The sequence below is a fragment of the Ochotona princeps genome, chromosome 2, assembly GCF_030435755.1.
Source record: "Ochotona princeps isolate mOchPri1 chromosome 2, mOchPri1.hap1, whole genome shotgun sequence".
NCBI classification, from domain to species: Eukaryota; Metazoa; Chordata; class Mammalia; order Lagomorpha; family Ochotonidae; genus Ochotona; species Ochotona princeps.
Window position 1 is genome coordinate 597,110 of NC_080833.1, and position 23,991 is coordinate 621,100.

Genomic DNA, 23,991 nt, shown 5'->3' on the forward strand with positions numbered 1-23,991 from the left:
CGCCGAGAGGACTGTCCAGTCGGCCGGGCGTTCACCCAGTACCCGGAAGGGGAACTGCATCCGGCATGGCTGACACCACATGCCATAATGCCAACCCCTGGACTCTACTTATTTAATATTGTTCCCAGCACAGGAGCCTACGTCCTTGCCTTGAACGCGCTGGGATCCCATATGGGTGCTGGTGCTAGGTTTTACAATCTTCACATAGTTGATTAGGGCACAAAGGGTCAAGGGCTACAGGAAAGTGGGTAAAACTATTGTTTCCACATTATTGGGGTAAAGGGGAGACAGAAGGAGAAGCCCCACCCGACCTCCCACCCAGCCCAGGTCCCCGACGTGGGCATGCTCCGAGGTTCCTGCTGAAGTGGTTTTCTCGCTATTCCAAGTACAATGAAATTGCTGAAGAATCCACTCCGTTTGCCCAGACCTTCACTGCCAACACATGGCTGGAGCAGTTGATTGATTTGTTCTGTCCTCCGTCCTCTTGTGTTACCGGGTGTCCTCTGCAGGGTCCGATGGACCACCATATCCTGCAGGTGCACCTGGATACGCTGTCCTCTGCTCCGTCTGAGTCTCTGAGGAGACCCAACTCTTGACACTTGCACTCCATGACAGACCATGGAACACATGGTTGGGGTTCTGAGATCGGCAATTTAATTGGGGAGATCCGCAAAGAAATGAAGTGATCCCAGACCAGATTCTTGTGTGTGCATGCCATTACAGGGTCTGGCACAGTCTGTCGCCTCAATCAGCTTGTGCAGATGCTGATGGTTGCAATTGCTGGGTCAGTTCTGTTTCCAGCCCTGTCTTCCACACATCAATGGGTGTTATAGTCCAGCCTGATTCTGCCCACCACACACTTGGCCCCCACCCAAACCAGTGGGAGCTGGAGCCTAGTTGGAGCAACCTGTAATAACCCCACCATGCCCGCCCCCGACCCTGGTTCCCGTGTTTGCCCATTGTTATGGGGGGCAGTCAGTGATAGCCAGCACCCAGTGACAGTGGGCAAATGAAATGTGGCTGTGTCCCCACCCTCTGTCCTGAAGGTGGGGCCTAACAGCAATGGAATTGTTTTTAAAGATTTATTTATTTTATTACAAAGTCAGATATACAGAGAGGAGAGACAGAGAGGAAGATCTTCCATCCGATGATTCACTCCCCAAGTGAGCCACAACAGCCGGTACTGTGCCGATCCGAAGCCGGGAACCTGGAACCTCTTCTGGGTCTCCCACACGGGTGCAGGGTCCCAAAGCTTTGGGCCATCCTCAACTGCTTTCCCAGGCCACGAGCAGGGAGCTGGATGGGAAGTGGAGCTGCCGGGATTAGAACTGGCGTCCATATGGGATCCTGGGGCGTTCAAGGTGAGGACTTAAGCCTAGGCCACGCAATGGAATGTTACTTTCATCCTCAGCCACTCCCCCCACACCACTTAGGTATTCACTCCTGCCCACCTGTGATTCATCTGTCAACTGAGAGGGGACGGTATTGCATTGTTGTGTAACCACTCCCCTCACAAGCCCTTTAAAAGGCCTGTGAAGGGGGGTGGGAGCTCACCCTCTTTCTGGTCAGGTGCTTCCATTGCTCTGGCACCTCGAGTCTTGGCTGACTCAGGACAGGTAATCCCCTGAGCATGGTCCCTGTGTACTGCTTAGATGGGACACTGGATATAATAATGTTGTTTCTGGTTTGTGTGCTGTCAGGAGTTCCAGGAGGGATGAGGCCTGGCAGTGATGGAATGTGGGCAGAGAAGCCAGGGAAAGGTGAATGTCTGCAGCTTTGTAAGTGTGTCCAGGTTACTTGCTGCATGGCTCTTAGGGTAACTTGTATTGTTGGGGAAGCTGGGACATAGGTCTTCAGCTTAATGGATGGACTTCAGGGTAAGGACCATTTGTTCCTTTGGGGTTATGTTTGGTTGGATTATGATCGGTTGGCTTGCCATGTGGACTTGTGATTTGCTATTTCTAGTGTGCTCTATTATCACCAAGCTTGGTTAATAAAGACTCCTTGATAAACCTTAGACTTGTCTAGGACGACCTCGCTCACACTCTGTAACACCCATATGTACCGCAGACTGTCCCGGTCTGGCCCACATGCCATTCAGCTGTTCTACGTGCCAATGGGCGTTGAAGCCTTGTTCAACCCAACTGGGCCCACTATCCAACCTACATACATGCTGGTGGGTGCCGTTCTGTCCAGCCAGGTCTGCCCCAGGCCTGGCCCCCATGCTCTCTGGTGGGAGTGATAACTCAGGAGGGAGGTGTGGGTGCTGGTTCTGATCCTGGTGGTCCCACTTCCATCCAGCTCCCTGCTCATGTCCTGGGAAAGCAGTCAAAGGCGCCCATAGCCTTGGGACCTGCACCCATGTGGGAGACCTGGAGGAGGCTCCTGGCTTTGGATCAGCTCAGCTCTGGCCGCTGCAGTCACTTGGGGAGTGAATCAGCAGACCGAAGATCTTCCTCTCTGTATATCTGACTTTCTAGTAAAAATAAGTAAATCTTTAAAAAATGTATTTGTTCTTATTGAAAGGTGTGGAGAGTGGGACTTTGCCCCAAGATGGCGCTTGTTATTGTCTTCTCAAGGCACAAAGGCAGTAAACAAGTTTTAGGAAGTTGCAGAAGATTGGTTCAAGGTCTCATGCAGTCTACATGGTGTGCGCGTGATCAGAGTTGTGATTGGTGTGTGTGTGTGATCAAGGTTGTGATTGGTGTGTTTGATGCGTGGCCAAGCAGCCCTGTTGGGATTGGCTGTTGATAGGGTTTTAACCTAAGTTTGAGAGAGAACAAAGAAGAAGAAGAACAAAGAGGAGTAGTGGTAGAGCAGTGGTAGTAGTAGTAGAAGAGGAAGCCTGTAAATATGCTGTAGTTACTGCCCTTCTGTATTATACTTGGATTTCTTGTTTTGTTATGTTATGTAATTAGTTTGTCCTTCAATAAATCCTCATAAGAGCCAGCACCTGTGTGGGAGATTCACTCGCTGGACGAGGGACCCGTTAGAAAGGCAAAAAGATTGAAATGCCATTTGCAACTAGGTGGTCCCAATTAACGACCATTGTGCTCAGCGAAATAAGTCTCTCTGATACAAGGAAATCATCATGCAAGAATTTGCCACTGTACGGCAGAGCCAAGGGATGCTTCTACATCACCTGAAAGCAGCCGCACCTCCCTTTGCATGGACACCGGACCGCCCTGCGGAATTCTGTAATCCACTCAGGCATTGTCTGCTGTGGAGTTGGCTTTTTACTATTAGTGTGAGCTTGGAGGTTGATGTCACTAACAACATCTTGCAAAAGGGCTTTTTATTATTCACGCCGTCTCGGCTGTCCCCACCGACTTTACGCTAATCAAGGGACCTGTGTTTAGGGTCTCATTCTTTCCTTGATCTTTAGGTTCTCCTTTTCTTTGTGATACATTTCTTCCCTGAACTGATTCAAGATTAAGTTGTAGAATGAGGATTGTAGCAGCAATGTGTCACTGGTTGATATGATCGATATACATCTATTGAGAAACAAACAGCAGAATAATTCTTGGACACACCCACTTGACTATGACGTCAAACATCTGTGCCAGAGCTTCTGAGAGTGTCTGGATAAAGGGGACAGCTTTCTGCATCGTCCATGATGATCCTGAAATCGCAGCTGTCCATTGCTTTCCTCTTCACGCCTACTCCGCGCAGCCTGCAAGAGTTCCAGACTCGGCTGGAGTTGGATTCCGGCAAAATTTACAGAGAGAAGGATATAGAAAGATCTTCCGTGTACTGATTCACTCTCCAAGTGGTTGCAATAGCTGGAGCTAAGCTGATCCGAAGCCAGGATCCAGGAGCTTCCTCCGGGTCTCCCACGCGGGTGCAGGGTCCCAGTGCATTGGGCCGTCCTCGGCTGCTCTCCCAGGCCACAGGCAGGGGGCTGGAAGGGAAGTGGAGGATTTAGCTACCAGGCCATCACACCAGGCCTCCCCTTTATTTATTTTTATAGCTATGCGTTCATTTATTTGAAACAGACGGAGCCTTCCATCTTCCAGTTCCCTTCTCAAATGGGCACACTGGCCAGGGCTGGGCCAGGCCAGAGCCTGCACTTCACCCAGCTCACACATTGCCATTTTCTGCTCATTGCCATCAGCAGGCAGCAGACGGGACTGGCACTGCATCTGTGCTCTCCGCTAGTTGCAGCGTAGCCCCGGTCCCTAGAGACGCCATGCAGGTGTGCCTGGAGCGTGTGCCCTGCTCTCTCTGCTCCACCACCACAGTCCATGGACCCTGTAGCAAGTCACGTGCTCCTGCCCCTCGTGCTGGCAGTCCCGGCTCCGAGGGGCTGGCTGTGCCATCTCAGGGCTTGTGCCTCCATTGCCCATTGAGCCAGGTGGTGTCCCTGTGAGGACAGAGCTGACAGCTCAGGGAGGCCGGCTAGTTCCTCCATGGTCTCTCCCTTTGGCCACTTGCCTCCCCAAGCCCCAAGGCCAGGAGGAGCCACCGTCAGTGCAATGGCTCTGGGTCTCTGATGCTGTTGCTGCAGGCCTCCGCCGGGCCCGCTCCAGCCACCACGGCCATTTAGGCAATGAATCAGAGGGTGGATGGTCTTGATCTGTCTTTCGTCTTTCTATTGCAACTTTGCCTATCCACTAAAAATATGTCTGTAAGTAACTGGGAGATGAATCTGCGTCTGCTTGTTCACACACCAGATGGCCACAACATCCTTGACCTGTTCATCCTTGTTGGGCAAAAGGGCCCAGTCCCCTGCTGCTTTCTCAGGGAGCTGGCAGAGTTGGGACCCTCACTCTGACTCACTGGTGTGGCAGTGTTGTGGGCTAAGGAGTTGATTAGCACTCGTTAAGCTGAGCACTACAGGAAATGGGCTTGGGGCTAAAAGCACCCGGTGGAATGGGACTCATTGGCATCCTATTGTTTGGTTCAAGGGCTTGGGGGAAAGAGTATATAAGGAGTAATAAAGGGAAGCTTCAGAGAAACTCCCACCATCACTGGTCTCCTGGCCGCAGGGGATAGAGCAGATGGGTCCTCCCGTACTCACTCCCTTTACGCCTTTCAAAGAAAGTAAGTGAAAATTCAAAAATAAGTTCATTGAATTATAAAAACAGTGAAGAGGTAAGCAGGGCTGTGCGGTCCAACAGCACCCACTCACCATATGGGACTGTCAACTGGTCTAAAACGTAAAAGATGGAGCCAGCACAGCACACGGCTGGTTCTGCCGTCCCATGTGGGCGCCAGCTCTTACTGCTTCCAATCCAGGTCCCTGCTAATCTACCTGGGTAGGAAGGCAGTGGAAGATGGCCATGGCACGCACACAGGCGTCCTGGCTGGAGCTGCCTGGCCCAGCAGCCCACCCCCTTGTGGCCATCTGAGGAATGAGCGAGCGGACAGGAAGATGCCTCTCCCTCTCCTTACTGCCTTCCCATAAATCTTTTGGGAATCAGTGACACAGGCTGCAGGGGTGGGCTTGTAGGGCTGCGGTGAAAATGCTATTGGGGACACCGGCACCCCGTGGTTTCTAGGTCCAAGCACTGACCTCTGCTCCAGCTCCCGCTTCCTGCCTGCGTACACCCTGGGAGGCAGCAGGGACTATCCCAGTGGCTGAGTGTGTGAGACCTTCCACCTGCACTCCAGGCTCCTTCTGATTGACTGCTTGAGGACACGTGCTGCAGCAGGGAGGCCCAGGAGCTCCCCAGAGGGCCCTGGGGCTGGGCACTGGCTGCAGCTCCAAGGGTATATGCCCAGGAGAGCCTCCGCCACAGTGGCTGCAAGTCCTCGAGCCACATCACCTCGCCGAGAAGCCGAGGGCCTGGGCTTCCTGCAGCTCCGGGGTCAGAGCAGACAACCTCTGCTCCATGCCAGGAAAGCTTGACAGGGAAAGAAAACCAAGCTGGGTACAAGCAGGGAGAGTGCCAACCGCTCCCTGATGCCCACATGGTGCCCACGATGGTGGCACATGTATCAGCAGGGAGTTGTGGAGGTGGGGGGCCACAGCCCAAGTGGGGGCTTCGCCTGCTCACCTACCACACCACACCCACCCCAGAAAGTGAGAAGATGAAACACCGAGACACTCCGGAAAGCCAAGACAAAACCACTCTCTGGGTGGGGCAGCCATGTGGGTTCAAGGAAGGACTCTCCTGCTCCTGGACTGCGCCTCCTGGGTGAGACAGGCAGGTGCACTGGGCCAAGTGGAGCCTAGGGATGCTGGAAGGAAGGTGAGGCCAGCCCTCAAGGTGGCCAGCCTGCAGGGCTGCCCTACTGGGCAGGACCCCAGTAAGCCCCTCGGCTGTGCCTCCTCCCACCACAGCAGCCTAGACTGGCCTGGCGCCCCACTCCATCCCTGCTTCCTCAGGGTGTCTTGAGGGCGGGACCGGTGGACCGGGTGGAGGGGGCACGCGCAGGCCTGCAGTGCTGCAGGGAAGGCCAGCAGGGCCCTCCAGAGTCCCAGGACTGCTGCTTGTCACAGCTCCACTGGCTCCCTGGCAAGAATGGGCTGGTTCCAGGGCCAGCAGGCACTACCACCACCCACCAACAGCTGCTTCCCCGGAGGCCGGGGACGGGTGCCGGAGCCCTGGAGGAGCCTGCCTTCGCCCCTATCCCCACCCAATAAACACACAAGACTGTGTTTCTGGTGTGAGAATGTTGGGCATTTAGACACCGACGCCACGCGGGGGCAGGCAGAGCGGAAACGAGAGGTAGGGCGTGGGCACCACAGGCTCCGGCCAGGGCCCAGGGCCGCGGCCTTCTTAGTGTGTGGGGGTCAGCTCCAGAAGCCGGGAGGTGCTGTCCCAGTCCCCCTCCCCCTGCTGGCTGTGGCTCAAAGCTGCCCAGATTAGGGTGTGGTCAGCCTCCATCCGTGGTGGGTGGTGCAGGCCCATCGCTGGTACCAGGTCCCCACACCAACCTCTGAGCACGGAAAGGGTTGGGCAGTGCTGTCCATCACGGCCACTGGAGTCGCCAGGCCGGGCTGAGGCTGGGACTTGCAGGCCTTGGTGCAATGGCCATGGGCGAGACCAAGCAGCTACCTTTCCACCCTCTGGCTTCAAGGTTGGCTGCAGCCACCTGCTCCGGCTCCCACAGAGGCAGCAAGAGCTGGCCACGGGGTCAGAGGACACTCCCTGGGGTGGTGGGCAGAAGTCAGTCACCTGCTCAGGAAGACGTGGCCGGGGAGGCTGGCCAGTCTCAGGGCCACAGACACCCCCAGGACAGCAGGCCAGTGGCCAGCTCTGCTGGGGCCTGAGAGACTAAGGCACAAACTGACCCCAACCCGGCAGGAAGGACAGCGACCAAGCAGATGTCCACCTGGCCCCAGACAAACTCAACTTGCGATGGCTGGGCAGGGCACTCGCTGATTTCGGGGGGGGGGGGGGGCGGGGATGGCTCTTGCTGGAAAAGGCCACGCGTCCTGGCTGGCCCAAGAAAGGCCTCTGGAGAAGGGGAGAGGGGCTCCTGCATGCGGCAGAGCTGGCACCTGCAGTCCAGGCCCAGCAGGCAGTCCCCAGTCGGAGTAGGGGCAGGCACAGGCGCCAGCTGGGAAGCGCATTGGATGCTGTTAGGGTCCTGGTGCAGGGAGGAGGTCGCCCCTCCTCTCCCCGCAGGGATCTTAAGGGGAGGGGGCAGGAATGGGGAAGGGTGGCGCGAGCCGAGGGCTTGGGGTCTCAGGTGCAGCGTGCACGGGCAGGCGGGCCGCCTGGCACCTCACGGCTGCCCGCGTAGCCCAGGGCGCCCGAAGGCAGGGCGCATGAGGTTCTCGGTGATGTAGGCTACCAGCAGACAGATGACCACCAGCATGACGCAGATGGAGCCGCCCACCGCCGTCATGGCCACCACGATCTCCTGCATGGCGGCCGGCTCGGCGGTGAACTCCACGCACTCGGCGGGTTCCGGGACAGCGGCGGCGGCGGGGGCGGCGCGCAGGGGCAGCGGCTGCAGGCACAGACGGTAGCGCACGCTGTCGTGCACGTCGGTCAGCAGGTAGTCGCGACAGGACGCGCCGAGCAGCACGCGATCGCACGGGAAGCGCGTGTAGGCGCCGCGCCACGAGCAGTTGAGAGCGAAGGCGCGCACGCGGCGCGCCTCAGCCGGTGCCAGGCGCCACTGCAGCAGCACCGTGCCGTTGCGCAGGACGCTGGCGCGCAGCGAGCCGCCGGCCGAGGCGTGCACCGCGCAGGCCGGCGCCAGGCAGCCGAAGCCGCGCGCGGGGCTGCGGAAGCACAGGCGTCCGCCGCCCGCCTCCGGGCCCTCGGGCAGCACCTTGTAGGGGCACCAGGGCGCGTCTGCGGCCGGTTCCCAGCCCGGCGGCGTCGGGGCGGCCGCGTCGCAAGGCGGCGGCGCGCAGACAGCCAGCAGCAGCAGCAGCGGCGGGGCGCGCATCCTGCGGGTGGGCCGGCCGGGCGCGGGGCGCGGACTCGCGAGCGCACGGGGCGCAGCGTGGGTCACGCGGGCCGCGCCGCCGCCGCTGCCCGGCGCACCGCGCCCTCCGCCGCCGCCCGCTCCGGCCCGCCCCGCGCCCCGCGCGCACTCGCTCGGCCCCGCCCCCGTTAACCCTCACCGGGCCGCGGCGCGCCGCGTGGGCGGGGACCCCCCGCTGCCTCGCCGTGGGGGCGCGCGAGGGAGTCCCAAGAGCGGCCCCGAGCGGGGGTCCCCGCTGCACGGCTCGGCAGATGTCCCGTGCTACGCCAGCGGGGGACCCGGTGCCTTGCCAGGATCTGTCCCGCGTCCACGATAGGGACCGGCATGGGAAGGGTCTCGCCGGCCGGGGACGGTGACAGAAACTTTTGGTGCTTGATGGGGTGGGCACGCCCACTCCACGCAGGGTCTCCGCCCACCACAGAGGGGCTTTGCTGCGGAGAGCCGTTCCTGCATTGCCCCGCTCGCGTGGGCCCCAGGGAAGCCCTGAGGAGGCGGCTGCACCGCTACGCGGAGGGGAAGGATCCCGCAGGATGCTGGCATCTTAATCCGCCCCGCTCCCAGCTTGGCCAACTGAAGCAGAGCGAAGCCCCTGGGTGTTGGGGCGGGGATGCTCCCGGAGCTCCTGGTTCTTCGCCTCCAGGCAGCCGTGTGCCCACATGCACGCCCAGCTACGCCCAGCTCCTGGCTGCCCTGCACGACCCTGTGTTGGCACCAGGTCCCAGGAGCTTTGCCCAGCGGGAATCCAAGGGCCAGCCCCACCCCCCGTCCCGCACCCATCCCGGAGGTCCCCTCTGCCTGGGTCCTGGTGGGGAAGGCCTGGAGGAGAGGCTCGGAGTTGAGCCTTCCACCTGCAGTGCCTGGGCTGCAGTGCCACAAGCCCTGGCTTGCTGTAGGGACTGCGGACCCGGGGCCTGCCCTGCCAGGGCTGCAGGACGACCCTGTGGAAACCTGGGGCACCTGCCACCCTCTGACCCCCAGCTTGGGGGTGCTGCTGTCCTACTCTCACCTGGCACATCCTCTGCCCACAGCTCGGGAGGGTGGGGGAGGCTGTGCCCCAGCTGCCCACGAGTGCAGTGGCTGCAGGGTGGGGGTAGGTCGTCCACCAGAGTTCCCGGAGGTCTTGGCAGCCGCACCCCTGGGTGGGCCGACTCTGCTCCCAGAGCCCAGCACCGCCATGTCAGAGCCGGTCTAGGACGTCGTTGTCACACCAAGTGCCATGAATCAGGCACAAGGGGCCCACACCAGCAGCCCCCACTTCCCCCCAGGGCCCCTGAGGCATGGAGCCATTGCTTGGCCTCCACAGCCTGGGCTGCGGTGTGACCACCATGATGAGGTGCACTGGTTGATGGCTAGCACCCACTAGTCAGGTTGATGGCCAGCGAACAGAGTGCCGCCCAGCTCTGCCCTTCCTGCCGCCTCCCGCACCTTTGGGTTAGTTGATAGGGTGGAGACGGCTGAGGAGCAGGTGGTGTGCACCTGGCCCTCCTGCCTCCTGGTGTGCTAGGTCAGGTTAGTTAGCTACAGGCTCCAGCAGCTCCCTTCCTGCCCCTGCACGGGAATCTTTGTTCTGAACGGCTCTCAAATGGATTCAACGATGAGAGGGTAAAACCCTTGACTTCTGCCCGGGTCGCAGTGGCTCCTGAGGGTAACGGCGGCCGCTGTCACCAAGCTTGGGCAATAAAGCCCCTCCTCGTGGCCTACGCTTGGCTCTCTGCTCTCCACAACAGACCTCTGCCCAACCTCCCAGTGACACGTCCATCTCACCGACACGTCCACTTCCCTTCACAGGTTACAGACCCAGAAGGGGTGCTGAGTGGGGCAGGCTCTCCATGCACAGGGATAGATAGGTGACCAGGCCTGTCTTGTCAGACCGAAACCCTTAATCTGGAGTCCGCACTGAAGATCATGGGATGAAGGGGTGGTCCCTGTTGCCACGCCCCTGGCTGTGGCCCCAGCTTTCCACTCTCACTGCATGGACCCTGCACTTCTGATTCCTGGGACGCCAGGTGGTCTGCGCTCCTGACCGAGGCACCGCAGGCGTTCTGGGGGTGTGAGCTGGGACTCACATCTCGTGTTTTCTTTTAAGATTTATTTATTTTTGTGGAAAATCAGGTATACAGAGAGGAGGAGAGACAAAGGAAGATCTTCCGTCCAATGATTCACTCCCCAAGTGACTGCAACGGCCTGTGCTGCACCGATCTGAAGCCGGGAGCCAGGAGCTCTTCTGGGTCTCCCACGCAGGTGCAGGATCCCAAGGCTCTGGGCCGTCCTTGACTGCTTTCCCAGGCCACAAGCAGGGAGCTGGATGGGAAGTGGAGCTGCCGGGATTAGAACAGGTGCCCATATGGGATCCTGGTGCGTTCAAAGCAAGAACTTTAGCTGCTAGGCCATGGCACCGGGCCCATCACATCTCATCTTTTGCCCCCCCCACCCACCCAAAGAAACACCGTTTATGCCATGGCTGTGAGGAGGAGCCCAGTGCCCACTTCCTCAGGAGTGACACGAGCACCTCACTTCCTGTTGTGACAGGAACAACAGATGGCCTGCACCCCTACACCCCAAAACACCAGGCTGGTTCCAGCTCTGCACCTGGGCCTTGCCTGCTGGTGCGGCGTTTGGGGAGTGCACCAACGGACATAAGATCTCTTGTATCTTGGTGCAATTTTTTTAAAGATTTATTTTTATTGCAATGTCAGATATACAGATAGGAGGAGTGACAGAGAGGAAGATCTTCCATCCAATGATTCACTCCCTAAGTGACCGCAACAGCTGGAGCTGAGCCGATCTGAAGCCAGGAGCCAGGAGTTCTTCTGGGTCTCCCATGTGGATGCAGAGTCCCAAGGCTTTGGGCTGTCCTTGACTGCTTTCCCAGGCCACAGGCAGGGAGTTGGATGGGAAGCAGACTGCCTGGGTTAGAACCATATGAGATCACCCATATGGGATCCTGGCACGTTCAGGGCGAGGACTTTAGCTGCTAGGTTACTGTGCCGGGCCCTCAGAGGCAGTTTTAAAGAAATCAACAAGGAGGGGCATCCTAGAAGCTTTCATGGCCGGTGGTCCTACGCACCTCAGCTTGGGTGCTTGCCTGCTGCAGCCCGTGCCCCCTGCTGGGGACTCCCCTCTTGGAGGCGCTGCCCACCCCATCCCATCCTTGCCTCTACACACAGGGACCTGTCCAGGTGACAGTACCCATGGATCTACCCATTTGTGTCCATTCTTTTTTTAAAAAGCTTTATTTTGGACCTGGTGCAGTAGCCTAAGTGACTAAAGTTGTCAGCTTGCATACAGTGGGATCCCATATGGGTGCCAGTTCGTATTCTGGTTGCTCCACTTTCCTTCCAGCTAACTGGGAGTGTGTCCCACGTGGAGTGTGTCCCCGGTCCTGTGTGTCCCATGTGTTCCTGTGAGCCCCCCAGCAGGACCTGGTGCAGGGCAGGTTCACTGGGGTTTCCTGGGCTGTTGGGCCGCACTCGATCTCCTTGGAGTAAGGTCCTGCTGTCCCTGTCATGACCGTTACCCTCGCTGCATCCCATCCCAGCTGTGCCCCTCTCTTCATGCCCTTACCTCGTCCCTCACCCTGTCCCCTCACCCCGTCCCCTCACCCCGTCCCCTCATCCCGTCCCCTCACCCCGTCCCCTCACCCCGTCCCCCTCACCCCATCCCCTCAGTCTGTCTCCTCACTCTACAGAGGTCCCCTCACCCCATCCCCTCAGTCTGTCTCCTCACTCTACATAGGTCCCCTCACCCCATCCCCTCACCCCGTCCCCTCACCCCATTCTCTCAGTCTGTCTCCTCACTCTACAGAGGTCCCCTCACCCCATCCCCTCACCCCGTCCCCCTCACCCCATCCCCTCAGTCTGTCTCCTCACTCTACAGAGGTCCCCTCACCCCATCCCCCTCACCCCGTCCCCTCACCCCGTCCCCTCACCCCGTCCCCTCACCCCATTCCCTCAGTCTCCTCACTCTACAGAGGTCCCCTCACCCATCCCCTCACCCCGTCCCCTCACCCCGTCCCCTCAGTCTGTCTCCTCACTCTACAGAGGTCCTCACCCCGTCCCCTCACCCCGTCCCCTCACCCCGTCCCCTGTCTGTCTCCTCACTCTACAGAGGTCCCCTCACCCCATCCCCTCACCCCGTCCCCTCAGTCTGTCTCCTCACTCTACAGAGGTCCTCACCCTGTCCCCTCACCCCGTCCCCTCACCCCGTCCCCTCACCCCATCCCCTCAGTCTGTCTCCTCACTCTACAGAGGTCCCCTCACCCCATCCCCTCACCCCGTCCCCTCAGTCTGTCTCCTCACTCTACAGAGGTCCTCACCCCGTCCCCTCACCCCGTCCCCTCAGTCTGTCTCCTCACTCTACAGAGGTCCTCACCCCGTCCCCTCACCCCGTCCCCTCACCCCATTCTCTCAGTCTGTCTCCTCACTCTACAGAGGTCCCCTCACCCCGTCCCCTCAGTCTGTCTCCTCACTCTACAGAGGTCCCCTCACCCCATCCCCCTCACCCCGTCCCCTCACCCCGTCCCCTCAGTCTGTCTCCTCACTCTACAGAGGTCCTCACCCCGTCCCCTCACCCCATCCCCTCACCCCATCCCCTCAGTCTGTCTCCTCACTCTACAGAGGTCCTCACCCCGTCCCCTCACCCCATCCCCTCACCCCGTCCCCTCAGTCTGTCTCCTCACTCTACAGAGGTCCTCACCCCGTCCCCTCACCCCGTCCCCTCACCCCGTCCCCTCACCCCGTCCCCTCAGTCTGTCTCCTCACTCTACAGAGGTCCTCACCTCGTCCCCTCACCCCGTCCCCTCACCCCGTCCCCTCAGTCTGTCTCCTCACTCTACAGAGGTCCTCACCTCGTCCCCTCAGCCCATTCCCTCAGTCTGTCTCCTACTTTACAGAGGCCCTCACCCCAGGCCTCCTGTTCACCGAGGGCACAGGGTGTCTGCACCAGTGTTTTCCATTAAAAAGTTATATACATATATATTTGTTTATTTTTGTTGGAAAGGAAAGTTTACAGAGAGAAGCAAAGACAGAGAAAGATCTTCCATCTTGCTCCCCAAGTGGCTGCAACAGATGGAGCTGAGCTGATCCAAACCAGAAGTCAGGAGCCAGGAACTCCTTCAGGGTCCCCACGCGGCTGCAGCCAATGGTGGGATGGGGGTGACAAGGCTTGGGGCCATCCTCCTCTGCTTTCCCAGGCCACAGGCACGAGCTGTGTTGTGGGCAGGAACAGGAACTGGGCTTGTGGCTAAAAACACCTAGACTAATTGGACTCATCTGTATCCAATATCCTGCTAAATGAGGATGTGGGGGAGGAGTATATAAGGAGAGGTGAAGGAGCAACAGAGACTTGGCAGAGACTTCCACCATCACTGGTCTCCTGTCGGTGCCTCATCCCCAGACCCTCCCCGTGTCCACGTTACTGGCTCTGCTGGCCGGAGCAGAGCTGGATGGGGAGTGGAACAGCCAGACTTGACACCCCATGGGACGCTGGTGCCATAGGCAGGAGCGTAACTCACCATGCTGTGGTGCCCAACCCAAAGGAGACGTGACGTGGCATGGACCAGCATGGGCACATCAGTGCCCACCAACCCTGCAATATTCCTGGATCTGCTGAGTGCTTGGTGAGGGGGGCTTATGGCCTGGGACGCCACATCCCACAACGGGGCAGCAGGCCCCTCCCCACCCAGCTCCCCACGGACGCCATGCCTGCGTGGGCCCTGGCTGTGCTGATTGTGGAGTGGAAGACCCCGTGGACGGTCCGCCCTTGCAACAGAAGAACAGAAATACGTTTACCTCAGGAATCGCATAAGCCAAAGAACGTGCTGGCCTTGTCAGCTGGGGGACAGGAAAGGGACAACAGAGCCCTCCTCCCCCTGTACTGGGCCCCTGGGCTGCCCCCTGCACGTCTCCCGTGGACACCTCCCCACCTCCCAGCTGGAACCAGGAATTTCCAATCTCCCCAACTGACGTCACTGCTGGACTTTTTTTTTTTAATATTTATTTTGATTGGAAAGTCAGGTGTACAAGAGAGGAGGGACAGAGAGGAAGGTCTTGTCTACCGATTCCCTCCCCAAGTGGCTGCCAGGGCCCGGGCTGAGCGGATCCGGAGCCAGAAGCCAGGAGCCCCACGCAGGTGCAGGTCTCAAGGCTTTGGACCGTCCTCCACTGCTTTCCCAGGCCACAGGCAGGGCGCTGGATGGGACGCGGAGTAGCCGGGACACAATCCCTGTGCGTGCAAGGCGAGGATTTTGGCCGCCAGGTTACCACACTGAGCCCACTGCTGGACTTTTCATTGACCCCAAATCCTGAGCAGGAACTGTCCCGAGCGCCCCCTGCCGGACCCCAATGAGGTGGGGGTGACGAGGGTGGAGTAGGTGCTGAGGGTGGGGTAGGGAGCGCGAGGATGGGGGTGGTTTGCGCCTCCTCCTCGCAGTGTGTGCGTCCTCCTGGGGGGTGTGTGCCCACAGCACGTGGAGGGCGCGTGCCTGACACAGCAGGCCCGGTTCCCAGTGAGAATTCCTGGCCCCTGACCCCGGCCTCGTGCCGCGTGGGCCCTGGGAGGGTGTTACTTGCTGTTCGCCTGGGGTAGGGGTGTCGGGGACCCCTGCACTGTGAGCCAGCGGTGGCGCCCACCCGCCTGCCAGTCAGCACCGCGTCTGCGCACTGCCTTGGGGCACAGGGGTCTGCGCCGGACCAGCTGGGGCTCCCTCCGCCCGCGGGTGGCCAGGTCCTGGCCTTCTTCACCCGCCGCCTCCGGGTGCATCCGCAGGGCTGGACGGCGGTGGAGCCCGGGCCTCCGCTCGGCCTGCCCTGGCCCGGCTGCAGGGACTCTGACGTCGCGCCCAGTGTCGGGGCAGCTGGAGCTCGGCGCGTGGACGCACGGCGGCTCCCTGGGCAGCCACGTCCCGTGCGGCCGAGGGGCAGCGCCCGGGGGCTCGTGGGCGTCCGGGCGCGCGGCGGGGGCGCCCGTCTCGGCTCCCCTCTCAAACGCTTGGCAAAGAAAACCGCCGGGACGAGTGGGGCTGGACGTGACGTCCGGTCGGCGCATCCTCGAAGTCCCGCCCACTGCGCCAGCCGGACGTCACTCCGGGCCTCCGTCTCCACGGCAACGGGATGCATCCCGGGGATGGCCATTGCACAGGCGCGCGGGAGGCGTGCGGCCGCGCGTCGCCGCCGCCCGCCGGGGCTGGTCGCGCCCGCCGGAGCCGAGCCGGGCTGCGGGGCCTCCTTCCCGCCCCTCCCGGCGGGCGTCGCCCCGCCTGCTGCTCCCGGGCGCCTGCGGACTACAAGTCCCGGCAGGCCGCGGGCGCCGGGCGGCCTGCAGTGGCCGCCGCGCGCCCGGCTGTCCGCCTCCGCAGGGCCCCGGGGCCCCGGCCTCACGGGCAGCGCGGGAGCTGCGGGCCAGCGCCGGGGCGGCGCGCGCTGCGCGACCGGGGCCGACGCGGCTCGCTGCGTCTCGGCTCTGCCCTCGTCACAGGCTGGCACTGCCCGGCCCGGTGAGCTCCTGTCGCCTTGGCGACCCGGGGGTTCGCGCGCGGGCGGGGGCGTGATGGGCACCCTCGGTGGCCGAGCGCAGCCCCGGGGACGGGTCGGAGGGATGTGGCGAGTGCGCGCTGCTGGCCCCCGCAGGCGCTGCCCTCGGACGGGTCCCTGGCCGCAGTGCCCACCCAAGGTCAGGTCCGGGCAGTGGGCTGCAGAGGGCCCAGCCCGACCCTCCCTGGGCGTGGCCGCAGGTGCCCTTGTCCACTACCCCCTAGCCGCCTCTGCCGAGGGGGCTTTTCCAGGAACCCCCGCCCCACCTGAGCCCTGTGCCCTCAAACCCCCGGCCTGGGCATGCCTCAGGCTGCCCGGCCCAGGGCCCGGGGTGGCCACAATGCTGTGACAGCTGTTCCAGGGGAGCCCTGGCCGAGGCCCTTACACTCGCCCACAATCGCCCGGGGTAGGGGTGTCGGGGAGGTGGCTGGTGACCCCTTGTCAGGTTGTGGGGACATCGGGCACACTGGGCACCTGCTCCCTGCTGGAAGTCTGCCCTGGCACGCACCCCTCCTCGTGGGCGTATTGCAGGCAGACAGGGCAGCTCACAGGCCTCCCACTGGCTGGGAATTGGGGAGAGGGGTCCCCGCTGCTACCCGTGGCAGGAGGGACTCGCCTGAGGTCAGTGTGTGGCCAGCCTCGTGCCTTGGGCCCCCCAGCCTGTCTCTGGGACTTGCATGGCTGGTGGAGTAGGCCCAAGCCTTCTGACCCAGCGTCCTGGGGCTGGAGGGGACAGTGACTACAGGGACGGCCAAGGGCAAGCCCCACAACCCCCGTCTTGTGACCCAGGGACAGACAGGCCCTGTGCAGTGGTCAGGAACCCATGCTAGAACCCTCCCTCCCCAGATGCGGGGTGGGCAGGCAGGGCAGTGATCCTGTGGCGAGGACGCCCCCTCTGGAAGGAGCCCCCAATGTGGAGTCCAGGCGCTATGGGGCTGGTGGCCACGTTCCTGCCTGGCTCCACAGTGGTAGGCACCTGGCCAAGGTGGGCCGTACAGGGCTGAACGGGGCTCTGCTCCCAGCCCTGGCCCCCGTGGGAGGGGTGTGGGGTGCCAGTGCACTGGGTTCCTCCCCCCTCAGGGCCCTCAAGGGGTGCACAGGTGGCCTGTAGGAGAGGGGTAGGGAGGGGCCGCAGAGTGCCCACCAGGGCTGGACAGTCATGCCGGCTGTGGGCAGCTGGGGTCAGGCGGCCCCATGTCCCTCACCCTCAGCAGGTTAGGGCACTTCCAGCTCGTTGGAAAGCACCCAGAGGGGCTGTGGGTCAGCAGGTGTGCGGTGTGGCCCCTGGCCACAGTGCCCACAGTGCTGGCTCGTGGTGTGTGCAGTTGCCGGCTGGACCACTGCCCTGCCCTGCTGTGGCTCCTGCCAGGCACCAGGCAGGGAGGCCCTGCCCTGGTGTTGCCTTGCAGTGAGCTGCTGCTGGGGGCCCAGAAGTGCCAGCAGCCTAGGCCTCACTGTGCTGGGCCACCACTCTGCCCGCTGGCCACCGTCTGCATGGGCAGGAGCCGGCTACCAGGAGGCCCTGGGCAGCAGGGGCGGTGGCCGTAGCTCTCCAGCATGGATACTGAGGCTGCTTGGCCTGGCGGGGCTAGGAGTAAGAGGAGGGGCCATGAAGCTTCGGCCACCAAACCAAGTCCCTGTGTGCACTTGGGATGAGAGCTGGGGCCTGGCACGTGGGTGACTACAGGGACGGCCAAGGGCAAGCCCCACAACCCCCGTCTTGTGACCCAGGGACAGACAGGCCCTGTGCAGTGGTCAGGAGCCCATGCCTTTGGGTGGGCCTGCTGGGGTCACGGCCCCTCAGCCTCTCGGGGGCCTGCCAGGGTCACTGCCCTTCAGCACCTGGGGGACGACCTGCTGGGGTCACGGTCCTGCAGCACCTGGGGGGTCTGCTGGCCGTCTCGGGACACCAGCTGCTGCTTTCCCTCACTGTTCCCCCCCGAGGGGAAACAGCTTGCATGGGTCGCCCCAAGCAGTGGCGGGTGCCAGGCCTGTGTGGAGGCGGCAGCACCATGGATGTCTGATGCCTGTGAGAGCGCATGACGCGGAAGATGAGGCCCCGGCTGCAGGAGGCGATGGGAAGGCAGAGTCCCGGGACTCCGTGGGGACCTCTGGGGCCCCAGACAGGGTCAGGGTCTTGCTGCTAAAGCCCCTGCTGGCTTCTGTGGCAGTCCTGGTGGACCTGGGCGCCAAGCGGGGAGCAGAGGCCGGCTGAGAGGTCTCTGTAGTGGACGCTGGCCTCCACGGGCTCGGGTCCTCGTGTGGGCCTTGCCCTGGCCCAGCGGGGGGCTTGGGCTGTGCTGCAGTCCCCCTGGGCCTGGAGTGTCCCACACTGGCCGGGGCTGGGGTGCTGAGTGTCATGCTGCGGGACAGGCAGGGCCCAGCTCAGGGTGCTGGTGCCTCTGCCTCTCCTGGTTCACTCCCGTCACCTACAGGATGTGCTGGCCTGACCCGTGGTCCAGGGCTGAAGCTCCTCTGTCTGCAGCATCAGTTCTGTCTTCACGTTGCCTGCCGTGGGGCCCATGCCCTGGGGAGGATGGTCAGGTCACCCTCAGTCTACAGCTGGGTGGCTCAGCTGTGGCCAGGTGCCCGGCGTGGTTGTCTCCTGGACGTCTGGTCCTTTCTCTGGAGCTCTGGTCCTGAGAGTATGCACAGCCGGCCAGCTGAGTGTCCGCTGGGCCAGGGACTTCATTTCTGCCCTCTGGTGTTGGCTTAGAGACAGGGCTAGAGATCTTCCATCCCAGGCTAACCCTCCACGTGGCTGGACCAGGCTGAAGCTGGGAGCCTGCAACTTGGGGTCTCCCACAAGGGAGCAGGGCCAGGCTCCTGAGCACCGGGAAGGAAGTGGAGCCACTGGGACTTGAATCGATGCCAACTGCCCAGTGAAGCGTCCGGTGGCTCAGGCTGATGCCACTTGGGTGCTGGCCTTGCCCCTCCCCTCTTGGGCTGGGCACCCTTCCAGGTTGCCTGCCTTGGCCGGGGTCTGACCCTGTGGGCATTGTGGGCTGAGGCCTCCTGACCCCTTCGCTCTCTGCCCGCAGGGCCCCGAGCCACACTGCTCATCATGGATCCGGATCCCCAGGCAGGCGTGCAGGTGGGCATGCGTGTGGTGCGCGGTGTGGACTGGAAGTGGGGCCAGCAGGACGGCGGCGAGGGCGGCGTGGGCACGGTGGTGGAGCTCGGCCGGCACGGCAGCCCTTCGACACCTGACCGCACCGTGGTGGTGCAGTGGGACCAGGGCACTCGCACCAACTACCGGGCAGGTTACCAGGGTGCCTATGACCTGCTGCTCTATGATAACGCCCAGATCGGTGCGTGAGGGGGCGGGCGGGCTGGGGCGGGGCCGGCCCCTGGCACGGCTGGACTGCATCCCCTGGCCCGCAGGCGTGCGCCACCCCAACATCATCTGTGACTGTTGCAAGAAGCATGGGCTGCGAGGCATGCGCTGGAAGTGCCGGGTCTGCTTCGACTACGACCTCTGCACACAGTGCTACATGCACAGCAAACACGACCTCAGCCACGCCTTCGAGCGCTACGAGACCGCCCACTCGCGCCCGTGAGTGTGGGGCTGAGGGGCCTGGCTGAGGGCGCCCAGGGGCGTGTCCCCTGCACCCGGCACCCCTAGCCTCCTGGGCCCTCCCGGCAGGACCAGCTGCTGGCCTGCACCCGCACGCTGAGCCCCCTCTGGGCTGGAGTGGGTGTGCATGCACAGAGGCCGGGCAGTGCCTGAGGCTGTGCTGGGCACACGCCCTGGCACAGGTGGGGACAGGCAGGTGCTCCCCCGCCCCGCTCAGGAGCTGTTCTTTTGCAGTGTCACGCTGAGTCCCCGTCAGGGCCTCCTGAGAGTCCCCCTGAGGGGCATCTTCCAGGGCGCCAAGGTAGTGCGAGGCCCTGACTGGGAGTGGGGCTCCCAGGATGGTGAGTGGGGCCCGGGGCGGGGGCGGGGGGCAGCGCCGCCTGGAGGCTTGAGGGGACGCTCTCTCCGCAGGAGGGGAAGGGAAGCCCGGCCGTGTGGTGGACATCCGGGGCTGGGACGTGGAGACTGGCCGCAGCGTAGCCAGCGTGACGTGGGCTGACGGCACGACCAACGTGTACCGCGTGGGCCATAAGGGCAAGGTGGACCTGAGGTGTGTGGGCGAGGCGGCCGGCGGCTTCTACTACAAGGAGCACCTCCCGAGGCTTGGTATGGGGCTGGGCCCCCTGGGGTGGCTGCCCCACACCCCCTGTGGGCAGGGCCGCCGCCTGAGGCCGCCTGCTCGCTTGCCCCAACCCCAGGGCGGCCCGCGGAGCTGCAGCGCAGGACCAGTGCCGACGGGCGGCCCTTCCAGCACGGCGACAAGGTCCAGTGCCTGCTGGACACGGATGTGCTGAGGGACGTGCAGGAAGGCCACGGAGGCTGGAACCCCAGGATGGCAGAGGTGAGTGGCGCCCGCGCCCACCCGGCCCCCCCCCGTCCCGTCCGGGAGGCGCCCCGCCTCCGTGACCCACCGCAGCGCATCGGACAGATGGGTGCTGTGCACCGCATCAGCCACCGTTGGGATGTGTGTGTGCAGTTCAGCCCTGACACCCGCTGGACCTTCCACCCCGGGGCGCTGACCAAGGTGCCTGGGACCGGCGAGCCATGCCTGCACCCTCTGTGGGCCTGGCCCTGGGTGGGGAGAAGGGGGTGGCGTGTGGAGGGGCCAGAGCAGGGTGAAGCAGCAGCTTGGCCAGGGCTCCCCGTCCTGGGGCTGGCCGGAGGGTCTTAGGGGCCTGGTCAGCACTGGGCCTTGGATGGAAGGCTTATTGGCATGAGAGCCTGCGGCGTGGGTCCAGGTGGCTGCGGAAGGGGTGCACCCAGCCATGCTGCCCATGGCCCAGCAGTGTCCACGCCTCCCGTGGGTCCCCATGGCCTTTCCACTCCCCAGGTTCCCAGTCTGTGTAGATGCAGCTGTCCAAGTCACCCATGGCCCCCACCCAGCCAGGCCTCCAGGTTGGGTTTGGGGTCAGGTCCAGGCCTGTGCCGTGGGGCCCTTCCCGGGGCCCTGGCCGCCATGCTAGTGGGGGCCCTCGCAGGGCTCAGTTGGCCATGCTGAGCGGCGCCCCTGACATGCGGCAATGTTAGCAGCACAACGCCTTCTGGGTGGGCGACGTGGTGCGCGTGCTGGATGACCTAGACACGGTGAAGCAGCTGCAGGCGGGGCATGGCGAGTGGACGGACGACATGGGCCCCGTGAGTCCCAGGCCCCTGCTGCCTGTCACCTGCCCCCAGGCGAGGCCTGCCGTGACCCCCGCCTCCCTGTAGGCCCTGGGCCGCGTCGGGAAAGTGGTGAAGGTGTTTGGAGACGGGAACCTGCGCGTGGCCGTGGGTGGTCAGCGGTGGACCTTCAGCCCCTCCTGCCTGGTGGCCTGCCGCCCTGCTGAGGACGCCAGTCTGACTGTAGCCGAACCTGCACGGGACAACAAAAGTGCGCCTGTGGGGAGTGAGGGGCAGCGGGGGCAGGGCTCCCCAGCACCACTCACCAAGGCCCTGCTCCCAGGCTCCCTGAGCATGGCCCTGGAGAAGCTGCGGGCCCAGAAGGGCGACCTGGAGCACCCGGGCAGGCTGGTGGCTGAGGTGGCCCTGGGCAACATGGCTCGGGCACTGGAGCTCCTGCGGAGACACCCGGAGCAGGTGTGGCCTTCCCCACCCCCCACGGCATGTGCGGGCTCAGGCTCAGGGCCGAGCGCAGGGCCTGACAGTGCTGTTCCCGGGCAGGTGGACGCCAAGAACCAGGGCCGGACAGCGCTGCACGTGGCTTCCTACCTGGGCCAGGGGGAGCTGGTGCGGCTGCTGCTTCAGGGCAGGGCCAGCGTGGACTTACCCGATGATGAAGGCAGCACAGCGCTGCACTACGCAGCCCTGGGGTAAGGCCTGGGGACCCCAGGGCAGGGGCAGGGTCCCTCAGCAGTGCCTGAACCTCCCACTCCCCCCGACCCCGCAGGAACCAGCCGGATGTAGCCCGGCTGCTCCTGAGTGCTGGGTGTGGGCCGAACGTACTCAACCGCAGCCGGAGCTCGGCACTGCACGTGGCCATCAGGAGGGGCTTCCTGGAGGTGGTGAGAGTCCTGTGTGAGCGCGGCTGTGACATCAACCTGCCCGTGAGTGCCCACCCCACAGTCTGGCCAGGACCCAGAGGGCCAGGTTGCTGTGGGTGACTGCCCCCTGGCCTGCAGGATGGGCATGCAGACACACCCCTGCACGTGGCCATCTCGGCGGGCACCGTTGCCAACAGCATTGTGGAGGTCCTCACCGAAGTGCCAAGCATTGATGTCACCGCCAAGAACAGCCAGGGCTTAACACTGCTGCACCACGCGTCGCTGAAGGGCCACGCACTGTGAGTGCGTGGAGGGGTGTGGCCCCGCACTTGGTTTAGCCACATGCGGCATGGGGGGCCTCATCCTGTGAGTCGGTGGGTGGGATGTGACTGCCAGGCGTGCATGGGGGTTGGCCATGGCCCGTCCGTGCTGGGGGGCGAGCTTGCATCCTGAGTGTGCTAGAGGTGGGTGCACAGTTCCCCCCACTGCCCGGGGCGCCGCAGGCCCCTCCCGCAGACCCCCGCGCTCCCGCAGAGCCGTGCGGAGGATCCTGGCCCGCGCCCGTCAGCTGGTGGACGCCAGGAAGGAGGACGGCTGCACGCCGCTGCACCTGGCCACGCTCAACAACCACCGCGACGTGGCCCAGATCCTCATCCGCGAGGTGTGGCGTGGCGGGCGGCAGGGTGGGGGGCCCGGCTGGCAGGCCGAGCTGAGCCGCGTGCCCCCCCCCCCCCCCGCAGGGCCGCTGCGACGTGAACGCGCGCAACGGGAAGCTGCAGTCGGCGCTGCACCTGGCCGTGCAGCAGGCGCACGTGGGGCTGGTGCCGCTGCTGGTGGACGCGGGCTGCAGCGTCAACGCCGAGGACGAGGAGGGGGACACGGCCCTGCACGTGGCCCTGCAGCGCCATCAGCGGCAGCCCCTGGCGGCGGCGGCCGGGGGAGACCCGGCGCCCTCGCAGCTGCTGTCCAGGGTGGGGATGATACCCCTGGCAGGGGAGGCTGGGTCGGGCAGCGGCCTGGGCCCCGGCCGCCTCGTGACCCTGTCTGTCCACCTGTGCGTGGCCCAGCTGCAGGCCTCGGGCCTCGCGGGCACCGAAGAGCTGACGGTGGGCGCGGCCCTCGCCTGCTTCCTGGCGCTGGAGGGCGCGGACGTGAGCTATGCCAACCACCGCGGCCGCAGCCCGCTGGACCTGGCCGCCGAGGGCCGCGTGTACAAGGCCCTGCAGGGCTGTGCCCAGCGCTGCCGGTGAGGCCCGGTCCGGGGATGGGGTAGGATCCCCCTACTGCCCCCCTCGGACCTTTTCAAGAGCCTCGCTCTGACGGCAGGGAGCGCCAGGCGGGCGGGGGCGCAGCACAGGGCGCCCCCAGCACCGTGACGAACCTGCACGCGGCAGCCGCCGCGGGGCCCGAGGCCGCTGAGTGCCTGGTGTGCTCTGAGCTGGCGCTGCTGGTACTTTTCACGCCGTGCCAGCACCGCACGGTGTGCGAGGGTGAGCAGAGCAGGCCGGGCAGGGCGGGCGGGTGGGGGGCTGAGCAGGGCGCCCCTCCAACGCTGCGCCCGCTCCGCAGAGTGTGCGCGCAGGATGAAGAAGTGCATCCGGTGCCAGGCGCTCATCGGCAAGAAGCTGCGTGCAGGTGGGTGGGCCCTGCCCACACCCGCCCCGCAGGCGCCCCGCGGCCCCGCTCACGCACACCCTGTCCCGCCCCGCAGACGGCTCGGAGGTGGCGGGCCCCGCGCCCACGCCCGGCGCGCCGCGGCAGCTGGTGGAGGAGCTGCAGAGCCGCTACCGGCAGATGGAGGAGCGCATCACGTGCCCCATCTGCATCGACAGCCACATCCGCCTCGTGTTCCAGTGCGGCCATGGCGCGTGCGCGCCCTGCGGGGCCGCGCTCAGCGCCTGCCCCATCTGCCGCCAGCCGGTCCGCGACCGCATCCAGATCTTCGTGTAGCCGCGCCGGCCCCGCACCCGCCCGCCCTGTATAAAGCGTGTTCGCACTCTGCCTTCTGCTGCCT

General features: G+C 63.6%; 2 protein-coding genes across 7 annotated transcripts; one reads left to right on the forward strand and one right to left on the reverse strand.

Moving 5' to 3' along the window:
• Window positions 1-7,121: 7,121 nt before the first annotated feature.
• FNDC10 (fibronectin type III domain containing 10) lies at window positions 7,122-8,900 on the reverse strand. Its single transcript, XM_058674284.1, has one exon. It carries the CDS (start codon window positions 8,350-8,352, stop codon window positions 7,678-7,680), a length of 675 nt encoding a protein of 224 aa, XP_058530267.1. The 5' UTR covers window positions 8,353-8,900; the 3' UTR covers window positions 7,122-7,677.
• MIB2 (MIB E3 ubiquitin protein ligase 2) lies at window positions 7,857-23,978 on the forward strand. 6 transcript variants are annotated; one of them, XM_058674142.1, is made up of 19 exons: window positions 15,638-15,883; window positions 18,962-19,231; window positions 19,305-19,476; window positions 19,732-19,838; window positions 19,909-20,103; window positions 20,196-20,338; window positions 20,414-20,521; window positions 21,028-21,132; window positions 21,205-21,367; window positions 21,440-21,573; window positions 21,658-21,806; window positions 21,884-22,040; window positions 22,116-22,276; window positions 22,512-22,638; window positions 22,718-22,948; window positions 23,045-23,223; window positions 23,304-23,467; window positions 23,547-23,612; window positions 23,689-23,978. In XM_058674142.1, the coding sequence occupies exons 2-19, from the start codon at window positions 18,985-18,987 to the stop codon at window positions 23,925-23,927; spliced, it is 2,847 nt and encodes a 948-aa protein (XP_058530125.1). In that variant the 5' UTR covers window positions 15,638-15,883; window positions 18,962-18,984; the 3' UTR covers window positions 23,928-23,978. The 6 variants fall into 6 exon arrangements, with proteins under 6 accessions (XP_058530117.1, XP_058530101.1, XP_058530108.1 ...); XM_058674113.1 differs by lacking the exon at window positions 20,414-20,521 and having other exon boundaries at window positions 15,530-15,883; XM_058674134.1 differs by lacking the exons at window positions 15,638-15,883; window positions 20,414-20,521 and adding an exon at window positions 7,857-7,953 and having other exon boundaries at window positions 21,205-21,573.
• Window positions 23,979-23,991: the final 13 nt, after the last annotated feature.

What these genes read in the sequence shown, in the direction of transcription:
- FNDC10 (XM_058674284.1), bottom strand. Translation starts at nt 8,352, where the DNA reads ATGCGCGCCCCGCCGCTGCTGCTGCTGCTGGCTGTCTGCGCGCCGCCG.
- MIB2 (XM_058674142.1), top strand. Translation starts at nt 18,985, where the DNA reads ATGGATCCGGATCCCCAGGCAGGCGTGCAGGTGGGCATGCGTGTGGTG. An exon ending in GGAGCACCTCCCGAGGCTTG is followed by an intron (nt 20,104 to 20,195) that starts GTATGGGGCTGG and finishes CCCCAACCCCAG; the next exon opens with GGCGGCCCGCGGAGCTGCAG. An exon ending in GCTGTGACATCAACCTGCCC is followed by an intron (nt 22,041 to 22,115) that starts GTGAGTGCCCAC and finishes CCTGGCCTGCAG; the next exon opens with GATGGGCATGCAGACACACC.